The sequence below is a fragment of the Balaenoptera musculus genome, chromosome 14 (genome assembly GCF_009873245.2).
Source record: "Balaenoptera musculus isolate JJ_BM4_2016_0621 chromosome 14, mBalMus1.pri.v3, whole genome shotgun sequence".
Lineage (NCBI taxonomy): Eukaryota > Metazoa > Chordata > Mammalia > Artiodactyla > Balaenopteridae > Balaenoptera > Balaenoptera musculus.
The window spans coordinates 22,210,426-22,230,465 of NC_045798.1; the positions used below are offsets into that span (position 1 = coordinate 22,210,426).

At 45.2% G+C, this 20,040-nt stretch overlaps 1 protein-coding gene across 7 annotated transcripts in view; it reads left to right on the plus strand.

Moving 5' to 3' along the window:
• THOC5 (THO complex 5) overlaps positions 1-7,945 on the plus strand; it is a 33,907-nt gene extending 25,962 nt beyond the window's left edge. For 4 of the 7 annotated variants that reach the window (XM_036823472.1, XM_036823470.1, XM_036823473.1 and 1 more), the window contains 6 exons: positions 720-823; positions 968-1,055; positions 1,375-1,593; positions 3,604-3,719; positions 4,727-4,917; positions 7,745-7,945. In XM_036823472.1, coding sequence (XP_036679367.1) covers positions 720-823; positions 968-1,055; positions 1,375-1,593; positions 3,604-3,719; positions 4,727-4,917; positions 7,745-7,808 — 782 coding nt within the window. In that variant the 3' untranslated portion in view covers positions 7,809-7,945. The remainder of the gene's footprint in view (positions 1-719; positions 824-967; positions 1,056-1,374; positions 1,594-3,603; positions 3,720-4,726; positions 4,918-7,744) is intronic. The other 3 variants (XM_036823474.1, XM_036823475.1, XM_036823477.1) reach the window with 1 other exon arrangement.
• The last annotated feature ends 12,095 nt before the right edge of the window (positions 7,946-20,040 follow it).

Genomic DNA, 20,040 nt, shown 5'->3' on the forward strand with positions numbered 1-20,040 from the left:
GGGCTTTTCATTTGTTCATTCTGTAAATACTTGTAACAGCCTACCATGTACAAGGGACTTGTAAGGAGTGAGGGTTAAGATCTTTCTGATCTAAAAGAGCCACTATCAGGAAAGGCTTTGAGTTCCCAGGACCCGTCTGGAGGCCTCACGTGGACCCTGTTTTCTCCAGGGCAGCACTGCTTGCTCCCCATCAGCATTGCTTAGTTTGTTTTGTCCCAGGGTTGGGTGCTTGTCATCCTGGACAGCGTTTACCGTGTTGTCACATTTGCTTATTGAAACGCCAGCAGGAATTCACCCTGGAGCAGTCCTCCTGCTCTTTTCCCTTAGAGGAACCAACACAGAACACTTCAGTCCTTCCTCCATCAAGGTCAGCTGTGAGAACAGCCCTCTTGGCTATTTGGTCTAATTAACAGTCACTGCTGCAGAGACACTGTACATCTCTGATTCTGGCTGCAGGGGGTTTTTTTGTTTGGCAGGCCATCATTTGCATTAAGGATAAAGTGCTGCGAATGCTGGTGCTGGGTCCGGCCTCAAGCACAAGCACTGGGTAAAGGTCAGGTTGGTGTGCCTTCGTTTCTGGCACGTGTTGGCCTGGGCACCTGAGTACCGAGTGTACCTGGACAGCTGGCAGGGCCATCGGAGCCCTGCAGAGGATGCTAGTTACCCAGCTGTGACAGCTGATTTCTACCTGTGACACCACCTGTCCTGCTCTCTTTTAGAACATGGCATTGTGCCAGTTACCAGCGACTGCCAGTACCTCTTCCCTGCAAAGGTTGTCTCTCGTCTGGTGAAGTGGGTGACGATTGCCCATGAGGATTATACGGTAGGTGGAGGGGTGACAGGCCACTGTTGCTGTCCTGGGGACTGCAGGCCCACGCCACCGTTCAGCTCCTGCTCCTCTACCAGAAGGGCAGGGGATTTGACTAGAGGAGCCACCAGTTCACCCCTTGTCCTTGGTGACTTCTAGGAGCTGCATTTTACCAAAGACATCGTGGAGGCAGGACTGGCTGGGGACACCAATCTCTACTATATGGCACTCGTGGAAAGGGGTACAGGTAATTGCTCTGCTGATCACAGTTGCTCTAGGCAAGGGGAGCCGCTGAGAATAAAACATTCCTGGGAGTTGCCCAAAGGAAGCGAAAGATCCTGGAATCCTGCAGTGGGGACTTAGCAAACAGTCATGGTTGTGAGAGGCAGCATTCAGCCAGGACTTGTTCTGCAACAGTCATGTCCGTGCTTTATCAGCTAATCCTCAGGACAGTCCTGGGGCTGGTGATATTCCTGCTTTGTAGGTGAGGAAAGTAGGGCTTAGTCACAAACCCAGTCTGACCTCTGAGCCTGAGCTCTTAGCCCCTTTGTTTCATTGCATTTTAGAATCAGATGCCTGCTCGTCCCCCTCTTCAGGGAAGGGCTGTCACTCTCAGGATGTGAAGTACAGGACCCTCCTCCCTCTCTGCAGTCCCTGCACTCACTTGGGAGGCATCGAGAGCTGTGATTCCTCACAGCTGTCCTGGCATCTGATCGGCCAGGGCTTCCTGCTGGAGCCACCCCAATGCTGGCTGTGGTGCTGTCATCCGGCCCCAGCCTTGGCAGGTCTGGCACAGCCTGCAGGATCCCACCCCAGGGGCTCAGTGCTGAGGCCACAGGGCGGAGGAAGTTGTCTGTAGTTCCAAGACAGTACGAGACATGTCAGGAAAGGTTGCACTCTTTGATGTTCAAGTTTCTCTATTTCTTCCCTTCTCCTTTTCTTTTCTTTGCATGTTTTTAGAAATATTCTGAGGAAATTAAATAATTTCAGATACAGTTGAGGCTCCTTGATCCCATTTCATTCTCACCCTGACGATAGGTGACTGCTATTTGGAATTTTGCATTTGCTTTCCATCCTCTCCCCTTTTTTTTTTTTTTTTGGGTGAAGCGAGTTCATCCTGATCCTTTCAACCAAATTAGCTCTGCTTTTAGCTGTTTTGCTTCTGAGTTTGTTTGTTTGTTTGTTTGTTTGTTTATTTTTGGCTGTGTTCGGTCTTCGTTTCTGTGCGAGGGCTTCCTCTAATTGCGGCAAGTGGGGGCCACTCTTCATCGCGGTGCACGGACCTCTCACTATCATGGCCTCTCTTGTTGCGGAGCACAGGCTCCAGACGCACAGGCTCAGTAGTTGTGGCTCACGGGCCTAGTTGCTCCGCGGCATGTGGGATCTTACCAGACCAGGGCTCGAACCCGTGTCCCCTGCATTAGCAGGCAGATCCTCAACCACTGCACCACCAGGGGAGCCCCATTCTCTCCCCTTTTAAAAAATACTTTAACCTCATCCCTAAACAACAGAGTGCTATTTTGAAAGGGCACAAAATATGCATCCAGTAAATTTACAAAGCCCCAGGGGTGGGAAGTCATTGGAAGACATCACTTCTGCTTCTTGGTTGAGCGGAAGAAAGCTTGGAAAGATGATAAGTATTCTAGATTCGTACATGGAATGAATGTGATCATTTAAATTTTCATTAGATGCATTATAGAATTTGAAAAATTAAGAGTGAAATTTAAATGAATAAGTGGACAACAATTACATGGTATGGGTTAAAAACAAAAAATTAGTGAACAGAGATAAACCCCGAAATATGTGCAAACTATTATGGCAGAAACAACAGGAAAGTGTCACTTTTTAATAAATGTTGTTGCGACTGTCAGGGAAGAATTGTCTTAACCTACACTCTCTTGTTCTCTGTTATTTATTTGAATTACTGGTGGGTCAGAGAGCTCCTTTTTTCCTCCATAAATAATGAAAAAGGAGTGGCTAAATGCTTAGCCCATTGATGGAGAGGATAAATGTCATCCTATTGAAAAAGGCAAAGGCTATCACCAGAGAAAAAATGAAAAAGTTAAAAAATGCAAATATTTCATTTAATGATTATGAACACAGCTTTGGCATCAGGTAGTTCTGATTAAACTCAGCATTGCTGCTTTGCAACTGCTTGATGATCTTAAGGAAGTTTCTGTCAGAGCTTCAGTTTTTTTATATGTAAAATGGGATGATAATAATGGTACCCACCTCAGAATCGTTATTAGGTTGAAATAAAATGTGTGCAAAGGGCTTAGCACAGTGCTTGGAAAGCAGTAGGTAGTCATTAAATGTTAGCTATGAAAAAGCTGCACATAACAAAATAGATAAAAATAAAGAACAGAATAGAAAAAAATATATTTGACTAATGTAACAGCTAATACCCAATATTGTTGAAAAGGAAAAACAGATAGGAAACCTTCACATGGGAAAATCCTTAACTTGCGGCAAATAAATGCCAATGAAAACAAACTTCTGTCAAAGGAGTAAATAGAACTCTTGGGCAAACTCATTGTGGACCAGACTCTGGGGAGTCCACACAGCTCTGTGTCCTTGGAGGGACCAGAGTCACAGGACCTCACATTCTGCAACCTGGCAGTTCCACCTGGGAGATTCTAGAACAAAAGTAAAAGTCAGTTAGTGCCAGAATGTGCTCTGAGCACTTGGATTAATGTGAGACACAGAGCTAGCCTCAGGGGTCCAGCGGGGAGGGTGCCTTGGCTAACAAGCCAGGTCTCAGAACTGAGTTTTCCTCCTTTCCCCTTCCTTCCCAGCTAAGCTCCAGGCTGCCGTGGTGCTGAACCCTGGCTACTCCTCCATCCCACCCATTTTCCAGCTCTGTCTGAACTGGAAAGGGGAGAAAACCAACAACAACGACGACAATATTCGGGTAAGGACCTGCTGGGGGTGGTGGGAGGAGCAGGGAGAGCCTCCTTGGGGAGGTTGGCAGTGGCAGAACCTGCCGCAGCTGAGGGCTTGGGCACTGACACAATTCCCGGCGCAGAGGGGCCTGCCGGGGTTTGTAGAATTTGCTGGAGGGTGCATGACGTAGCAGAAAGAGCTCAGACCCATCTCAACCCCTTATCTAGCTTGGGGTCCACAGGTTCACCCTATTTATGAAATGGGGATAATATAAATACCTGCCGTGAAAGGTTGTTGTTTGGGCTTCTCTGGAAATGAGAATAAACTCAGATGCACAGAAAGTGCTGGAATGAGATGATGTCCAAGATCATTGCACCTGTTAATTATTGTTATACCTGTGGATTTGATTCAGTAGTCATGGAGCACGTTTTTTTTTTTTTTTTTTTAATTATTTATTTATTTATTTATTTATTTATTTATTTATTTATTTATTTTTGGCTGTGTTGGGTCTTCGTTTCTGTGCAAGGGCTTCCTCTAGCTGCGGCAAGTGGGGGCCACTCTTCATCACGGTGCGCGGGCCTCACTATCGTGGCCTTTCGTTGCGGAGCACAGGCTCCAAACGTGCAGGCTCAGTAGTTGTGGCTCACGGGCCTAGTTGCTCTGCGGCATGTGGGATCTTCCCAGGCCAGGGCTCGAACCCGTGTCCCCTGCATTAGCAGGCAGATTCTCAACCACTGCGCCACCAGGGAAGCCCCATGGAGCACGTTTTTAACCCTAACACTTGATTTGGATCTTATCATGAGATTCCTCTTCTACACATCTTTGTCTCTGTCTGTGGACGTGCAAGGCAGGGAAAGTTCTGAGTCAGGATCAGGAAGACCCCATTGTCTTGAGGAGAGGGAGCCTCAGGACAAGTCGGTCCGGCTTGATGTGCAGAGGCCCAGCTCCTGCGGAGGCCCGGGTGCAGTTCTTGTGAAACCATCAGACCCAGCTGGCCTGAAAGTGGTGCTGAGTTTCTGGTTTTCCCACCCATAGGCCATGGAGAGTGAGGTCAACGTGTGCTACAAGGAGCTGTGCGGCCCCCAGCCCAGCCACCAGCTCTTGACGAACCAGCTGCAGCGCCTGTGCGTGCTGCTGGACGTCTACCTGGAGACGGAGAGCCACGATGACAGCGTGGAGGGGCCCAAGGAATTTCCCCAGGAGAAAATGTGTCTGCGGCTTTTCAGGTGAGGGGAGGGGCGCGGGTGCCGGGCCCAGGGACCTCCAGCCCTGCCTCTCACAGGGACCTGGGGCAGAGGTGAGCCTGGCGTGGAAGGCACGCACGTTTCCTGGTGCACTAGCCTCCATTCACCGTGGAAATTAAAATCCTGCTGCCAGATTTCCTGGGGAGAACTTGCTCCCTTCTTCCTAAAACTTTCCCTGTGGCCCCCATCCTACCAGCCTGGTCCAGTTGTTCATCATGAACACCCCCCAGAGGTAGGTCACACGCCAAGTGAGCAAGAGGATTTGACTGAACTTTCCTTTCTCTACTTTCTGTGGAAAACAGTAGGTTTGCTTTTCATAGTCCAAATGAACCTTTTAAACAATATGCATCCCACCAGTCCCCAGAGTCTGCTCTACTTCCTAAGGTACTCACACATCTAGGGGGATCACAGCTATAGGCAGTCAGGCGTCACAGAAGGAACCAGCTTTGAAGTAACACAAACACAAGTGCAGATCTCTGCTTTCCTGCTCACCAGCTGTGTGACTTTGGAAGAGTCACTTCAGCTCAGCTCTGAAGCTTTCCCAAAGGTGTTACCTTCTAACTCATGATGAAGTAGAGAGAGTTCATGTAAAGCTTCCAGAATGGATCCCGGCACAGGCGGAGGCTCAGAAAACGCCAGCAGGTCCTGATATTGGTATTTAGCGTGTCTGCACGCACAGCACTGCGAGCTGCTTTTCTTTCGCCTTGGTGTTGGGTCCTTTCTTTCCCTTTCATCCCTTAACTAGTGTTCTTAGAGCCAGTTTCAGAACTCCAGAGTCCACACTGCTCAGGCATCCCTTCCCTTTTGGGCAAGGGGTTGGGGAGGAATGGTGTCTGCGAAGGGCTAGCATCTGTACCTAATCAGGACATCCCTTTGTTCTCTGTCAGTCTAAAAGGTGCCTTACCTGCCCCTTACCTTCTTCTCACACAGCCAGCTTCAGCTCCTGGAAGCTGCCCCAGCATCTTCCCACCTCCGTCTGGCACCTCCACCTGGCCTGGTTTGTCATGCTAGCTGATAATAACCAGCTGCAGCCCCGGAGTGGCTGCTGACAGGCAGAGCTGGCGGCTAGATGTTGGTGCCTTCTAGGACTTGCTTTCCCTGGTGTGTCTGCGTGAGAACTCAGCTCTTACCCCCGCTCCCAGCCTGCTGTAGCACATTTCCAGGGTGGGAGTTCTCACACGGCCAGTGTTTATATTCTGTTATCGAATGGTTCCCGAAGGACCCATTTTCTGAAGTGGTTGGTATGTCTCCCAGGCTGAGCTCCTCCGGCAGGACATTCTGGGAAGGTGCTCCTTTGGCTACTCAGATCCAATTAATTCCATGACTGATGAGATGTGGGATGTGAGGTTCTTGGCCTGGAATTCAGCTGACCACTGGAATCAGGCCAAGGGGCTGGGCTGCAAAGGGCTGGCCTGGGCCGCAGGAAACGCAAGGTCTGGCTCTGCCCGTGGCTGGGTACCTTCAGGCTATGGGGTCTCCATCAGCTGTATGCCTAGACTAACCTGTATGACTGCACCCTTCTGATGTTGGGGAGGTACATGACGTCGTGACTAGGAGCAAAGGCTTTGGGGGACTTGCCCTGGTGGTCCAGTGGTTAAGACTCCGTGCTTCCAACGCAGGGGGCTTGGGTTCAATCCCTGGTCAGGGAACTGAGATCCCACATGCTGTGGGGCACGGCCAAAAAAAAAAAAAAAGAGCAAAGCCTTTGGGGCCAGAAAGGCCTAGGTTCAAATTGCAGCTCCAGCCTATGTGATTAGGGTCTGTACTTAACCCCTCTGAGATTCAGATTCCTTATCCCTAAAATGGCATCCACTTCAGGTGTTGTTGGGAGGATGAAATTAAACCAGGCGGAGCATGTAAAGTGCCAAGCACAGTGCAGGCAGAGTAAGCCCTCCCTTAAGTAAGTGATTGCACAGCCCTACACACACACACCACACACTGCCTCTCACCCTCCCTCAGACCAAGATCCAAGGTGTCACCTCCTGGTTACCATTGAATGTCAGTCATAGGCAGATAAACGAGAGGCCCTTTAGCTGGATGTCATTCACTGTGGAGTTGTATGGAAAAGAACCCTGTGTGAAGTTTTTTGTTTTTGTTTTTTTTTTCCTTCCCTGTGTGAAGTTTTGCTTGGGGGGCTCAGGATTGGAGCTGAAGCACCTAAGCTTCGCAGGGTCCAGGCTTTGGCTGTGATTGTCAGCCTGCCTGTGGCCAGCAGGCTTTGGCATCAGACCTGGTTTTGAATTTGTGCTGTGCTGCTTTCTGACCATATAATGTTGGGCAGACAGTTTACGTCCCTAAGCCTGTTTCTTCATCTTTAGAATCTATAAAATGATAGAAATAGCGTCTAAGAAGTAGTGAGTATAAAGCACGTGGCTCTTGGCAGGAACTTTGTACAGATTCGTTTCACACACAGACTCCTACCTGCATGGGACTCTCTCTGCAAAGGAGGATTTTATGGGTTTTTTTTAATCATAGAAATAAAACATGTTTGTTGTTAAATATAACAAACAACAGTGAGCAGTTTTGTAAAACACTAAAAAGTGAGGGTGCCCAAGCCCTGTCCCCCAAAGTGCACGTCGTCAATGAGGGCCCTTCCAGGTTTGTGTTCATGCCTTTGCAGGCGCATAAAGACATTTTTTCAGAAGTGCGTCACACCTGTCATATTGTTCTGCAGTCTGCTTTTCTTACAACATTCCTTTTTTTTTCCTTAACAGCTAATAGTAGTCCCTTGTGTGGATGAATTGTAATTTATTTTATCAGCCCAAAGCGTATGGTATTAAAACTATTCTCCCTTCTCCTGTTTCTCTAGGGGCCCCAGCAGGATGAAGCCGTTTAAATATAACCATCCGCAAGGATTCTTCAGCCATCGCTGACCTCCCACTCGGCCTGTTGTTTCCCCCCAGACCCAACTGCTGCGCCTCTGCTTTCTGCTCCGGCGCACATGTAGCTCTTGATAGTCTCCAAAGACAGGTTTTCTATTTCTAGCCTATTAAAGTGTCACCTGACCATGTGGCCTTTGTCTGTGTCTCCTTAGGGAAGAAGGGGTGGCTTTGCAGTCTGGATGGGCAGGTGGGAGCTGTGGCACAATGTGAAAGAGCATGTGTGGATAGGCTTTCCCTAGGTGGCCAAGAAAAGCAGAGTGAGAACAATTCACCTTGCTTTGGCAGGTCCTCATTATCTTGGTATTTGTTATGCTAAGTCCCTGCTGTTAGCAGGTGGCAGGGGAAGCCAAAGTCGCATAGCACAAAAAGCAAAAGCTCTTTTTCCCCCTTCCCCTCACTCTTTCCACTAGACCTTGTCACTGTCTCTGATGGCCAAATTCTCCTGACTGGTGGCTGTCATAAACATCTGACAATGCAACGGAAACAGACAAATACATCCCAAAGAATAATTGTAAATCTTGCAGGATTTCATGAAGTTGATGAGAGTGATGTTGGAAAATCACATGCAGAGCTACTGTCCAGTGATGCTGTGGCAGAGTGAGACCAGGTGACATCTGAGGAGAGACTTCATGGTGATGACATGATAGGTACCTCAAAAAATAATGGTTTGACTCTCAAAGGATTAAGAGAAGTCCTGTATCCAAATGTAAAATAGATAGCTAGTGGGAAGCAGCTGCATAGCACAGGGAGATCAGCTCGGTGCTTTGTGACCACCTGGAGGGATGGGACAGGGAGGATGGGAGGGAGACGCAAGAGGGAGGAGATATGGGAATATGTGTATATGTATAGCTGATTCACTTTGTTGTGAAGCAGAAACTAACACAGCACTGTAAAGCAGTTACACTCCAATAAAGACGTTAAAAAAAAAGTCCTGTGGAAATAGGTAACAGCCTTTAAAATGTTTGAAAAATTATCTTCTTTATAATTCTGCAAAAGTCAAACAAAATGAAGGATAGCACAGAATGTTCTTGGACAGTTTTGTCAGAAAAATTATACCCCGTCCCCCACCAAAAAGTCAATCCTCAACTCTTAATTCATTTTAAGAAATAAGATATAAAGATGTGAAAATATTGAAGAATTATTACACAGTTGCAAGTATAATCTAAAGTTTGCTAATTACAAAATGAAATAAATTTTATTTTTCCAGCTCTGTTGAAATATAATTGACATATAACATTGTGTAAGTTTAAGGTGTACAAAGGGATGATTTGATATATGATGTATTGTGAAATGATTACCATAATAAGGTTAGTTAACACATCCATCACCTCACATAGATATGGGGGGGATGGGCATGGGGGTAAGAACTTTGAAGATCTATTCTCTTAGCAGCTTTCAATATACATAAATTTTGTTTTCTGTGACAGTCCCAATCAAATGGATTTTTTTCCTCCCAAAACATGCTTTGAAGTTTGGTTCCCAATGTACGTGTATTCACTCTAAATGGAATTTTAATGGTTACCCTTGGATAACGTGGACCTCTGGTATGAAAGCCGTTTCTTCCTGTCCTCTGAGCTGACCACTGAGCATCTCTGTGGCAAGGATCTTCTGAGGCAGAACTAAGAGATTCCTAGTTCTGCCAGGATCCTGCACTTTATAGGTGGAAGCCTGAGCCCAGTGAGGAAAGGAGAATGGCACCTCTGGGGGTTGTTAAATAACCACCACCACCTGTGCCTTTCCTTCCCCTCAGTCTGGATCATTCGTTTGAATTCTAGAGGTAGATACTGTCCAGCCCTCAGGTCCTTGAACTTCATTTTGTGTGAGAGTCACCTACCCTGGGAGTAGGTTGGAAACACACATCCCCACTCTAATATTCGGACTCAGATGACCTAAGGTGGGCCAGGGAGGTATATTTTTAATGAGCTCCCCAGGTGCATGTTGCCCTAGTCTCTTTCTGGACGTCGCTGTACTTCCCTCATTTTTCTTGGTGACTCCTCAGGTAATGCAGGAGGGCTGATTCTCTGTGAAAAGCTCCCTTCTTCTGTCTCCTGCACCTTGGACAGCAACATGAACCTCTGGGAGCTTCTTTCTCTCACATAGTGAGATTTCTTTGTCTTTTCCCTGACCTACTTGCCTGAGACTCTGTCTCTGCCAGCATCCCCTTGGTCTAGCCACTTTCAAGCCTAGCATCTCACGGCCTGTACTGAATAAGATTGAAATGGAGCCTAAAAATAGTTCCTTTAATGGCCCCTGCATTGCAGCCTCCACTGTCTTCTTGGCTGGAAGGCGGCCAAACTGACTCAGCACACAAGCTCATCTCTGAGAGCTGGGACAAGGTTGCAAAGACAGCTTGTGAGGGCTGGGAGGAGGCTCTGCTTCCTGGGCAGAGGATATCAGGGCCTGTCGCCCTCCAGAAGAGATTTTCCCTCTTGAAAGGAACAAGCTGAACAAAAGAATCCTTTGGCCTTAAGGAGTAAGGTTTTAAAACTAGTGAGAAGCCCAAGACAATCCAGCCCCTTTGAGCTCCTGAACTGAGCCTTTTGTGTCTCCAGTGGGCAGATTAGGGGGAAGGGGCCTGGCTTGGGAGGACCTCAAAGCTTCCTCTTCAGCCTTGGCCTTGGCCTTGGCCTTGGCTGGGGCACATCCCAGATGGCAGCCCCCTTCTGTCATTCTCCCACACCTGGGACTCAGCCCAGGTTCCTTGCCTATTTAAAGCTACTACCCATATTCTTGATTGCTCTGTGTCTCCTAGTCTCTCCCTTTTTCCAATCTTGCCCTCCCCTAATTGTTTTCTCTGCAAATAAATCCAAAGACCCCTTTTATTTTAAGGGCATTCCTGATGATCACTCTGGGGAGACAAAGCTAAAAGCCCTATCCATGGGACGGAGCAGAGCTGCCAGGCTTCCAAAGGAACTTTCTCCCTGTCTCTGTAGCCCCAACTCTGGCCTTTCCATGGTGTTCAGCAGCCTCTCTGTTGAGCTCAGATGTCAAGCATTGACTTTGGGTCAGGCCCTGTGCTAGTCATGATTTTACATTCACTGTCCTATTTAATTACAGCAGGCTGCCAAGGGTACACATTCCCTTCATGTTTGCAGATGAGGAAACTGAGATTCAGAGGGTTAAATGACTTGTCCGTTGCTCACAGGGTTCTTGAGCTGCCCACCCAGGATGCGAGCCCAGCGAGGTCTGTCTGCCTCCAAGGCTTACCTTTCCACAAGAGTAGCTTCAGGCTCAATGTAGCTTCAGGCTGGCACTCTTTCTGGGCCATTTATTCATTTCAGCAACACAAGTACACCAAGAGTACTGTGGTGGTCAAGAGTTACAGCCTGATGTCAGACTGACCAGCTGGGCCCTGTCCCACCCCTGAGCAGCTGTGTACCTTGGGCAGATTGCATGAATCACTCGAAGCCTCAGGGGTCCTCATCTGCAACTAGAGGTGACAGTCAACCTTTCTCCCAGGGTGGTTGTGGGAATTAAGAATCAACTCAGCACCGTGTCCAACACCAAGCACCGCTCAGTAAAGGGGAGCGATTCTTGTCTGCCTCCAGGTTTCCGCCTGGAGAAGAGGCCTCCTGAGTGAGGAAGGCCTTACCTTCCTGATGCCCTTTCCCCTGCTGGAGGGTTCCCAGGCTCTGGAAGCCTCGCCCTCTCTGGCCCTGTCCCTCCTTTCCAGCCGCATGTCCACCAGTCAGTGGCCAAGCTGGGCTCTGTCCTCAGCTGGAGTCAGGCTCTCATTACCCGTCACACTAGGCCAACCACAGCCCGTTAGCCACGCATCTGTTCCCTGCTGTCTGTGGGCCTGTGTCCTGGTCCCCACCAGAGGATCACCTCAACTTCCTGGGCTCTCACCACATCTTGTTCTAACTTGGCTTTCCCCCACCTCCGCAGATGACCTAAGGTGGGAAAGGAAACCCCAGCACTCCCCAGTGGGGCTGGTGGAGAAGGATCCTCAGAGTATTTGTGAAATGAGTGAATGGATGGGGGTCCCAAAATATTTCAAAGATGGACCCAGTCTAACAAGTTAAAATGTAAAGTCCTACAGAAAGACCTAAAATCCAACCACTCACCCATGTGCTGGGATGTAACAACAGCTTGAGTTAAAATATGTGATAGTTTGGGTGAGCAACTGGTTTAAAATGCCTGATGGGGCACCTGTCCTGGCAATGCAGAGAGTCGGTAGACACTGTAATTATGCTATTCCTTCCCTTATTCCACAGAACCAGTACAATATTTACTTCCCACTGTATCCAGAATAACCACTTATAGGCTAGATGTCTTCTATTTTCTGATTTCATACACATTTATTTATTTTCTTACTAAACTTGGATCACAGTGTACAAATTGGGTTTTTTTAATTTAATTTTTAGAATAAGTAATACATTCACAAGCTTCAAAAACCAGAAAGCATAAGAAGTGAAATACGGTGAAAGGTTTCACTACCAATCTTATCCCCCACCTGCCTAGTTCCCATCTCCCTCACAAATAGGCAACCAAGTTGCTTAGTTTCTTTTGTATCCTTTCAAATTCTTTAAGCAAACACAATTATTTTTGCACACAAATATCATACTATATGCATCTTGATTTTTTTTCATACCTTGGATATCTTTCCTTATCAGTACAGAGATACAAAGTTTCCTTGTTCTTTTTTATAGCTGCATAATATTCCATTGAATGGATGTATTATAATTTATTTAGTCTTATTAATGGATATTTGGTTACCAATCTTTGCTTTAGTAAATAACCTGTGCACAGAGCCATTTCACCCATATGCTAATACATCTGTAGGTTAAACTTTCAAAAGTAGAAATACCAGAGTAGAGGGTCTACGTTTTCATAATTTGGAAGGATACTTCCCAATTCTCCTCCATGAGAGATATACCAGCTTATGTTCCCACCAGCAACCTATGAGAGGACTAGTTTCTCCACAGCCTCACCAAAATATTATTAAACTTTTGGATTTTTGCTGATACAATAACTAAAAAATTGCATTCATTATAGTTGTTTTTTTGTTTGTTTTTTTATTTTTAAGCAAAAGAGAGAATTCATTGACCCAGGTAACTAAGAAGTCCCGCAGAGGAAGACTTCAGGCATGGCTCGATTCAGCTGTTCAAACCGTGTCACTGTCACTTGAACACTGGCAGTAATTCCAAGGTGCTGTCTTCTCTGCTGCTATTTGTTCTCGGGGTAGCCTTTGGTAAGGCTTCTCTGCACCAACAGCTCCCACAATATCATTGGAATTGGCTCTCATTGGATAAACTTGCATCACATGTGAATCTGTGAACTAATCACAGAGGCCAGGGGATAGCGTATGATCCGCAATGCCTGGAACATGTGCATCTCTGAGTTCTGGGTACATGGGGTCACCCAAACCACGTGGCCTATATTAGGTTTCTGTGGCTGCTGTAACAAATTACCACTAACTTGGTGGCCTAAAAACAACACCGATTTATTCTCTTACTATTTTGGAAGCCAGAAGTGCAAAATCGATTTCACTGGGCTAAAGTCAAGATTTTGGCAGGGCTGGGGGCTCCAGGAGGGAATCTATTTCCTTGCTTTTTCCAGTTTCTAAAGCTAGCTTCCTGTTTTACTTGGCCTGTGGTCCCTTCCTCCATCTTCAAAGTGCATCACTCCAATCTCTGCTTCCATCATCACATCACTTTCTCCTCTGACTCCTGCTCCCTCTAATAAGGAGCCTTGTGATGACATTGGGCCCATCCAGGTAATCCAGGGTAATCTCCCATCTCAAAATCCTTGACTTAATCACATATGCAAAGTCCAGGGATTAGGACTTAGACCTCTTTGGGGGATCATTATTCACCCTACTACATGGCCTGAGAGTGGGGACGTGTGGTTTCTCTTTTTATCAGTAAAAGAGAAAATGGAAGCTAGAGTGGCAAAAGCCAACAGAGACCCACAAGAATGGAACATACAACCAATTTTATTACATAACCCTTTGTGTTTTACTCTTCTATATTTGTTCTCCTACCAGACTGCAGGCTCCAGAAAAGGCAGAACACACTTCTATTTTGCTCACCTCTATATCTCCAGGATCTTGCACAAGGTGGGTACAGTAGGAGATCAATAAATATCCCTTGGGGGCTTCCCTGGTGGCACAGTGGTTAAGAATCCGCCTGCCAATGCAGGGGACACGGGTTCGAGCCCTGGTCCGGGAAGATCCCACGTGCCACGGAGCAACTAAGCCCATGCGCCACAACTACTGAGCCTGCTCTCTAGAGCCCACGAGCCACAACTACTGAAGCCCGTGTGCCTAGAGCCTGTGCTCCGCAATAAGAGAAGCCACTGCAATGAGAAGCCCGTGCACCGCAATGAAGAGTAGCCCCCGCTAGCCGCAACTAGAGAAAGCCCGTGCGCAGCAACGAAGACCCAATGCAGCCAAAAATAATTAATTAAAAAACATATATCTCTTGAATGAATTAACACATAAAGCTTATAGTCTGTAAGGAGAAGATTAAGGTAAAATGGTGTTAAATTTAATGAGTAAACTCAGATTTGGGATAGCAAGAAAGGCAGCAAATTATTTTTATAATCATTAATGTACTATTTTTTTTTTATTAATGTACTATTTAAGGCTGACATTCATATATATATAACTGTTAAAGAATCTCCAGGCGTTAGCAAAAACCATAGCAGCAACAAAAATCCCTCCCTCCCTGTATCTCCCTCATCTGGGTATTACAAACTGCAGGATAGACTTCTCAGAAAGAAGCCAGACACCAGAGGTCACGTATGATTCTATTTATAGGAAATGTCCAGAATATATAAATCCATAGAGACAGAAAGCAGATTAGTGGTTTCCAGGGGCTGGGGGGAGGGGGAAATGGGAAAGACTGCTTAATGGGTAAGAGGTATCCTTTTGGAATATTGAAAAGTTCTGGAACTAGATAGTAGTAATAATTGTACAACATTGTGAATATACTAAATGTCACTAATGGTGAATTTTATGTGTATTTTCCTACAATAAAATTTTTTTAAAAAATCTACTGAGGTGAAATTCACGTAACATAAATTAACCACTTTAAAGCGAACCATCCAGTGGCATTTAGTACATTCACAATGTTGTGCAACCATCACCTCTACCTATCCCAAAACATTTTCATCACCCAAAGAGGAAACCCTGTACCCAATAGGCAGTCAGTCCCTATTTCTCCCTATCTCCAGTTCCTGGCAACCACCAGTCTGCTTTCTATTTATTTAGCCATTGATGGGAATTTAGGCTGTTTCTACCTTTTGGCTGTTGTGAATAGTTCTGCTATGAACATGTGTGTATATTTTTGTTTGAGTATCTGTTTTCAATTCTTTTGAGTATATAGCTAGGAGTGAAATTGCTTGGTTACATAGTAATTCTGTTTATCTTTTTGAGGACCCACCAAACTGCTTTCCACAGCAGCTACACCATTTCACATTCCTACCAGCAATGTATGATACAAGGTTTCCATTTTCTCCACATTCTCAGGAACACTTGTTATCTCCCATTTTTATTTTATTATTATTTTTTAAAATACTTATTTATTTATTTTGCTGTGTCGGGCCTTAGTTGCTGCATGCAGGATCTTCATTGCGGCATGCGGGTTCTTTAGCTGCGGCATGTGGGATCTAGGTCCCTGACCAGGGATCGAACCTGGGTCCCCTGCATTGGGAGCTCAGAGTCTTAACCACTGGACCACCAGGGAAGTCCCTCCATTTTCAATCCTTTTAAATTTATTGAGGCTTGTTTATGGCCTAAGATATATGATCTGTCCTGGAGAATGTTCCATGTGCACTGGAGAAGAAATCTGTATTCTACTGTTGTTGCATGCAGTGTTCTATAGATATCTGTTAGGTCTCATTGATATAAATTACTTTTAAAATTAAAAACTTGTTTCTTTTTTGCAGCAACATGTTTACTAATATAGAGGTAATTTAGGGACTTCCCTGGTGGTCCAGTGGGTAAGACTCCATGCTCCCAATGCAGGGGGCCAGGGTTTGATCCCTGGTTGGGGAACTAGATCCCACATGCATGCTACAACTAAGAAGTCTGCATGCCGCAACTAAAAGAACCTGCATGCTGCAACTAAGACCCAGCACAGCCAAAATAAACAATAAATAAATAAATATTTTTTAAAATAGAGGTAATTTAATTTATTTAGCCAATCTCCTATTGTATATTCAGAGTATTTTCCATTTTTCCAAAACATAAAGCGAAGTAAATATATTTTGTATTTGAATATTTCTGTACAGACCTGATTATTTAGGATATATTCCTAAAAGTGGCATACTTTGGTTAGTGTCTAAGCTTTTAAGGCTTTTGATATGTCTCATTATGTTGCCTTCCAGGAAGGTTGTGTCAATTTTCATTCCAATCATTAGTGTCAGAAAGTTCAAGTTTCTCTGCACACCCACAAACACTGGTATTACTGCCTATTTGGATCTTCTGCTACAAGCACTCAAGCCACTGTGGACAGTTATCATTGTTGCTGCCCAGCATCCACTCTTTTTTCTTCTGCTAACCATCCTCTAATTTTCTTTTGGAACCACACCTCACAAACTCTCAGTTTCAGTTTGAGGGGCCCAACGAGAATCAACCCCTGGACTTTTCCTGGAATATTGAAAAAGAGTTCTTTTTTCCCCCCAAGTTTCCTAAACAGGTGGGATGTAAGCCTGAAGCTTCTGGAGACCACATGGAGAGGTCCTGCCTGAGAATGAAGCCTACACAAAAGGAAACAGCTGAGAGATGAAGAAACAAGTGACAGGATCTTGGGGAACATCATTTGAGAATTCCCCTGGCTCTAGCTGTATCTGAAGCAAGTCAACCTTCTTGAACTCCTTGGTTATGTAAGCTAATATGTTATATCAATCATTATTATCAATAGCAAGTATTTTGCTTAAACTAGTTTGATTCTGTTTGATTCCCCCTAAAAGAGTCCCTACTCTCCTCCCTCCAGGCACTTGGTAGGACTGCTCTGACCATCCCCTCTAATGTTAGATATAACTGTGTGGATTGCTTTGGCCGATGAAATGTTGTCAGAAGAGACCTGTGTCACTTCTAGGTAGAAGTTTTAAGAGCCTGTGCGTGGTTTGCCACATCCTCTCGCCCCTGCCTTTGTGAACTTGGAAGCCTGGGTCTAGATGGATCCCCTATTAGCTTGGTCTTTGAGTGACCATTATGAACAGAGACCCCTGCCGACCTACCCAGAGTGTATAGCATAAGTGAGAAAGATGCTTTCTTTGTGTTAAGCCACCGAGATGTAGTTGTTTATTGTTATAGACAGAACCTAACCTCTTCTTTCTGAAACAATCCCCCTGGGAAAAAAATGAAGGATGGTTTTCATCAGCTCAGCTGTATCTGTAGAGCCAACAGCTAACCAGCAGGAAGGGCACATCCTAAAGCAGTCAGCTCCTTCCACATTTCGTCTCTGTCCCCCAGGCCTCTAACATCTGACAAGCAATTCCATAGCAAATTGACTCTATTGGTTTTTCCTAAGGTTTGTTATCCTCCCAGAGGGAGGATGATTTTGTTTGGCAGATGGTTAAAGTCAGTCTGGTTGGTATCTGGCCAGCGAATCCTGCCTACAGCATTGGGTGCACGTCCAGTTAGGGCAAAAAAGGAGGGGCATCCTGGTCAGATCCTTCTGCCCTGCCTGTGCCACCTAGGGCCACCATGAGAATGATATCATCAAGGAGGGCTGGAGCTTTTGACATTCTAAATACCTTCAGCATCTGGTTTAGGGGTGGCCATGTAATATGTCCCTGGGGAGGATGGAGGCAGGATGGCAGAGTAAGGACGAGCCTGGGTTCTGTGGTCAGACAGGCCTGGATTTAAATCCACGCTCCACCTCTTCCTGGCTCTGGACTTTGGGCAAGGTCTGCTTCTCTGAGCCTCAGTTTCCTCAACTGAGAAATGTAGGTTCAATAGTGCTCACTTCATTGGGCTGTTTTAGACTGTGGACATAAAGTGTATAGTCCAGGGCCCAGTCCTTGGGGATGCTCAATAAGTGGTGACCATGGATTCTAGTCTGGACAAGTCCCATCTTTTCTTCTGTGGACATCAGCTGGGACGATGATTCATGAGAGCCCTTGTAGCTCTAATACCTTTCATGTCTTCCCTGTGGTTTCAAAACTGAGAAAATGTAGATTTTCTAAGTAAGGGTCACTGAGGATAATTTATAAAAAAATCAGATTCTTAAGAAAATTAATATCCGTGTAATTCATGTTTTCTCTATAGAACAAATACGAAAATGTAGCTCTGCTACCAACTGGCTGTTGGGCCTTAGGCAGGCTCCTGTCTCTCTGGCCTCAGTTTCCTCATCTGTATAACGGGACTGGACTAGATGCTATTTGGGTCCCTGTTTGCTTTGACTGGTTATGATTTACTTATAGTAATATACAGGGGCCTTTGCCTTCTCTTCCCAACCCCCATCTATTCTTATTTTCTTTTTTTCTTTTTTTTTTAAGTCTTTATTGAATTTGTTACAATATTGCTTCTGTTTTATGTTTCAGTTTATTGGCGGGGAGACATGTGGGATCTTAGCTCCCTGACCAGGGATCAATCCACACCCCCTGCATTGGAAGGCGAAGTCTTAACCACTGGGCCGCCAGGGAAGTCCCTATTCTTATTTTCAACCATAGGTCTTAGGTTTTGGTATTTACCTCCATGTTTTTAATCATATACAATTTATTGATATATCAGTTTTCTTAAACTTTTTATTTTGAAGTAATTTTAAATTTACTGAAAAGTTGCAAAGACAGCATAGAGAGCTCCTGAACGTCCTCACCCAGCTCCATCTCATGTTAACATCTTACATGATCATGGTACATTTGTCAAAACTAAAATTAAAATTAATGTTGGTACATTACTATTAACTGAATTACAAACTTTATTTGGAGGTCACCGTGTTTTCTACGAATGTTCCAGGATCCAGTCCAGGGTTCCACATTGCCCTGTGTCATTATGTCATCTTAGTCTCCTCTAGTCTGTGATAGTTTCTCAGTCTTTCTTTTCATTTATCAATATTAAGCATTTTCTCCAGAGGAGTATAAGAGATGAGTATTTTTGTCAATTATACACTCCATTTTCCCTTTCCCATTTTTTATCTTGATTTTTGGTATAATCCATATTCATTGCTTTTGTTATTTTTATGTAAATATTGTTACCTGTTGATTTGACTAATGTGTTATAATTACACTTCCTCTTATACATAATTTTTTTGTTTGTCTTGGAGTTATTTTGTTTTCTTTGAAATTGACTAAATCTTCCCACACTCTCCAGTAGTTCAGTAAAGGGCTTTCAATTCAATTTTAGACATGGTGGATCATGTCAAATAATTTATCAGTTTAATTTTTTTCTTGGAACCCCCCCTTCTCTCCCCAGACCCACTCTAGTCTAGATAGGGCTGCACAGCTCTTGTCCGTCAACTCTTCTTTGTCATCATCCTGGGGATTCCCTTCTTGTCTCTTCTTTGTTATAGTCCCTGTTTTCTGTATTCTTAGATTTTCTGTTTCTTGGTTTATAGTCTCCTGTTGTTGGAGCATGTCCCCCTAGTGATTTCAGAGAAAGGATTTACGGGAAGTAACTTTTTGGGACTTTGTATGCTTTAAATTGCCCTTTATCTACCCTCACACTTGATTTATCAGTATAGACTTCTAGGCATTTCCCATCATTGAGAAGTTTGGGACCATTCTTGTTCTTGTTCCTTTTTTTTTTTTCCTCCTCTCTCTCTCTCTAGAAGATTTTAGAATCCTATCCCTGGGTTCTGAAATGTCAGGTCCAGTTTATATAATTCAGATGGCTGACTCCACCCTGGATCTAGAGTTTGACATGTGACCCAGCAGGTCCAATTAGTATGTTCCATTAATTTCAGGATGGGCACATAACCTGACCATGTAATGAGACTCAGTTCTCAGACTTTGGTTGAACTGGTGGGGACACAATCTCTCTGTCCCTGATTTGCACCTGGAAGTGTACAAGCCCATAGCTACTTAGAATCTCCGTGAAAAGAAGGCCTTCCTGAGAGAAAAGCTGTATTAGTTATCTATTTTATTTTATTTTTATTTTTTGGCTGCGCTGGGTCTTCGTTGCTGCAAGCAGGGGCTACACTTTGTTGTGGTGCACGGACTTCTCATTGTGGTGGCTTCTCTTGTTGCGGAGCACAGGCTCTAGGCACGTGGGCTTCAGTGGTTGCAGCACGCGGGCTCAGTGGTTGCGGTTCGCGGGCTCTAGAGCACA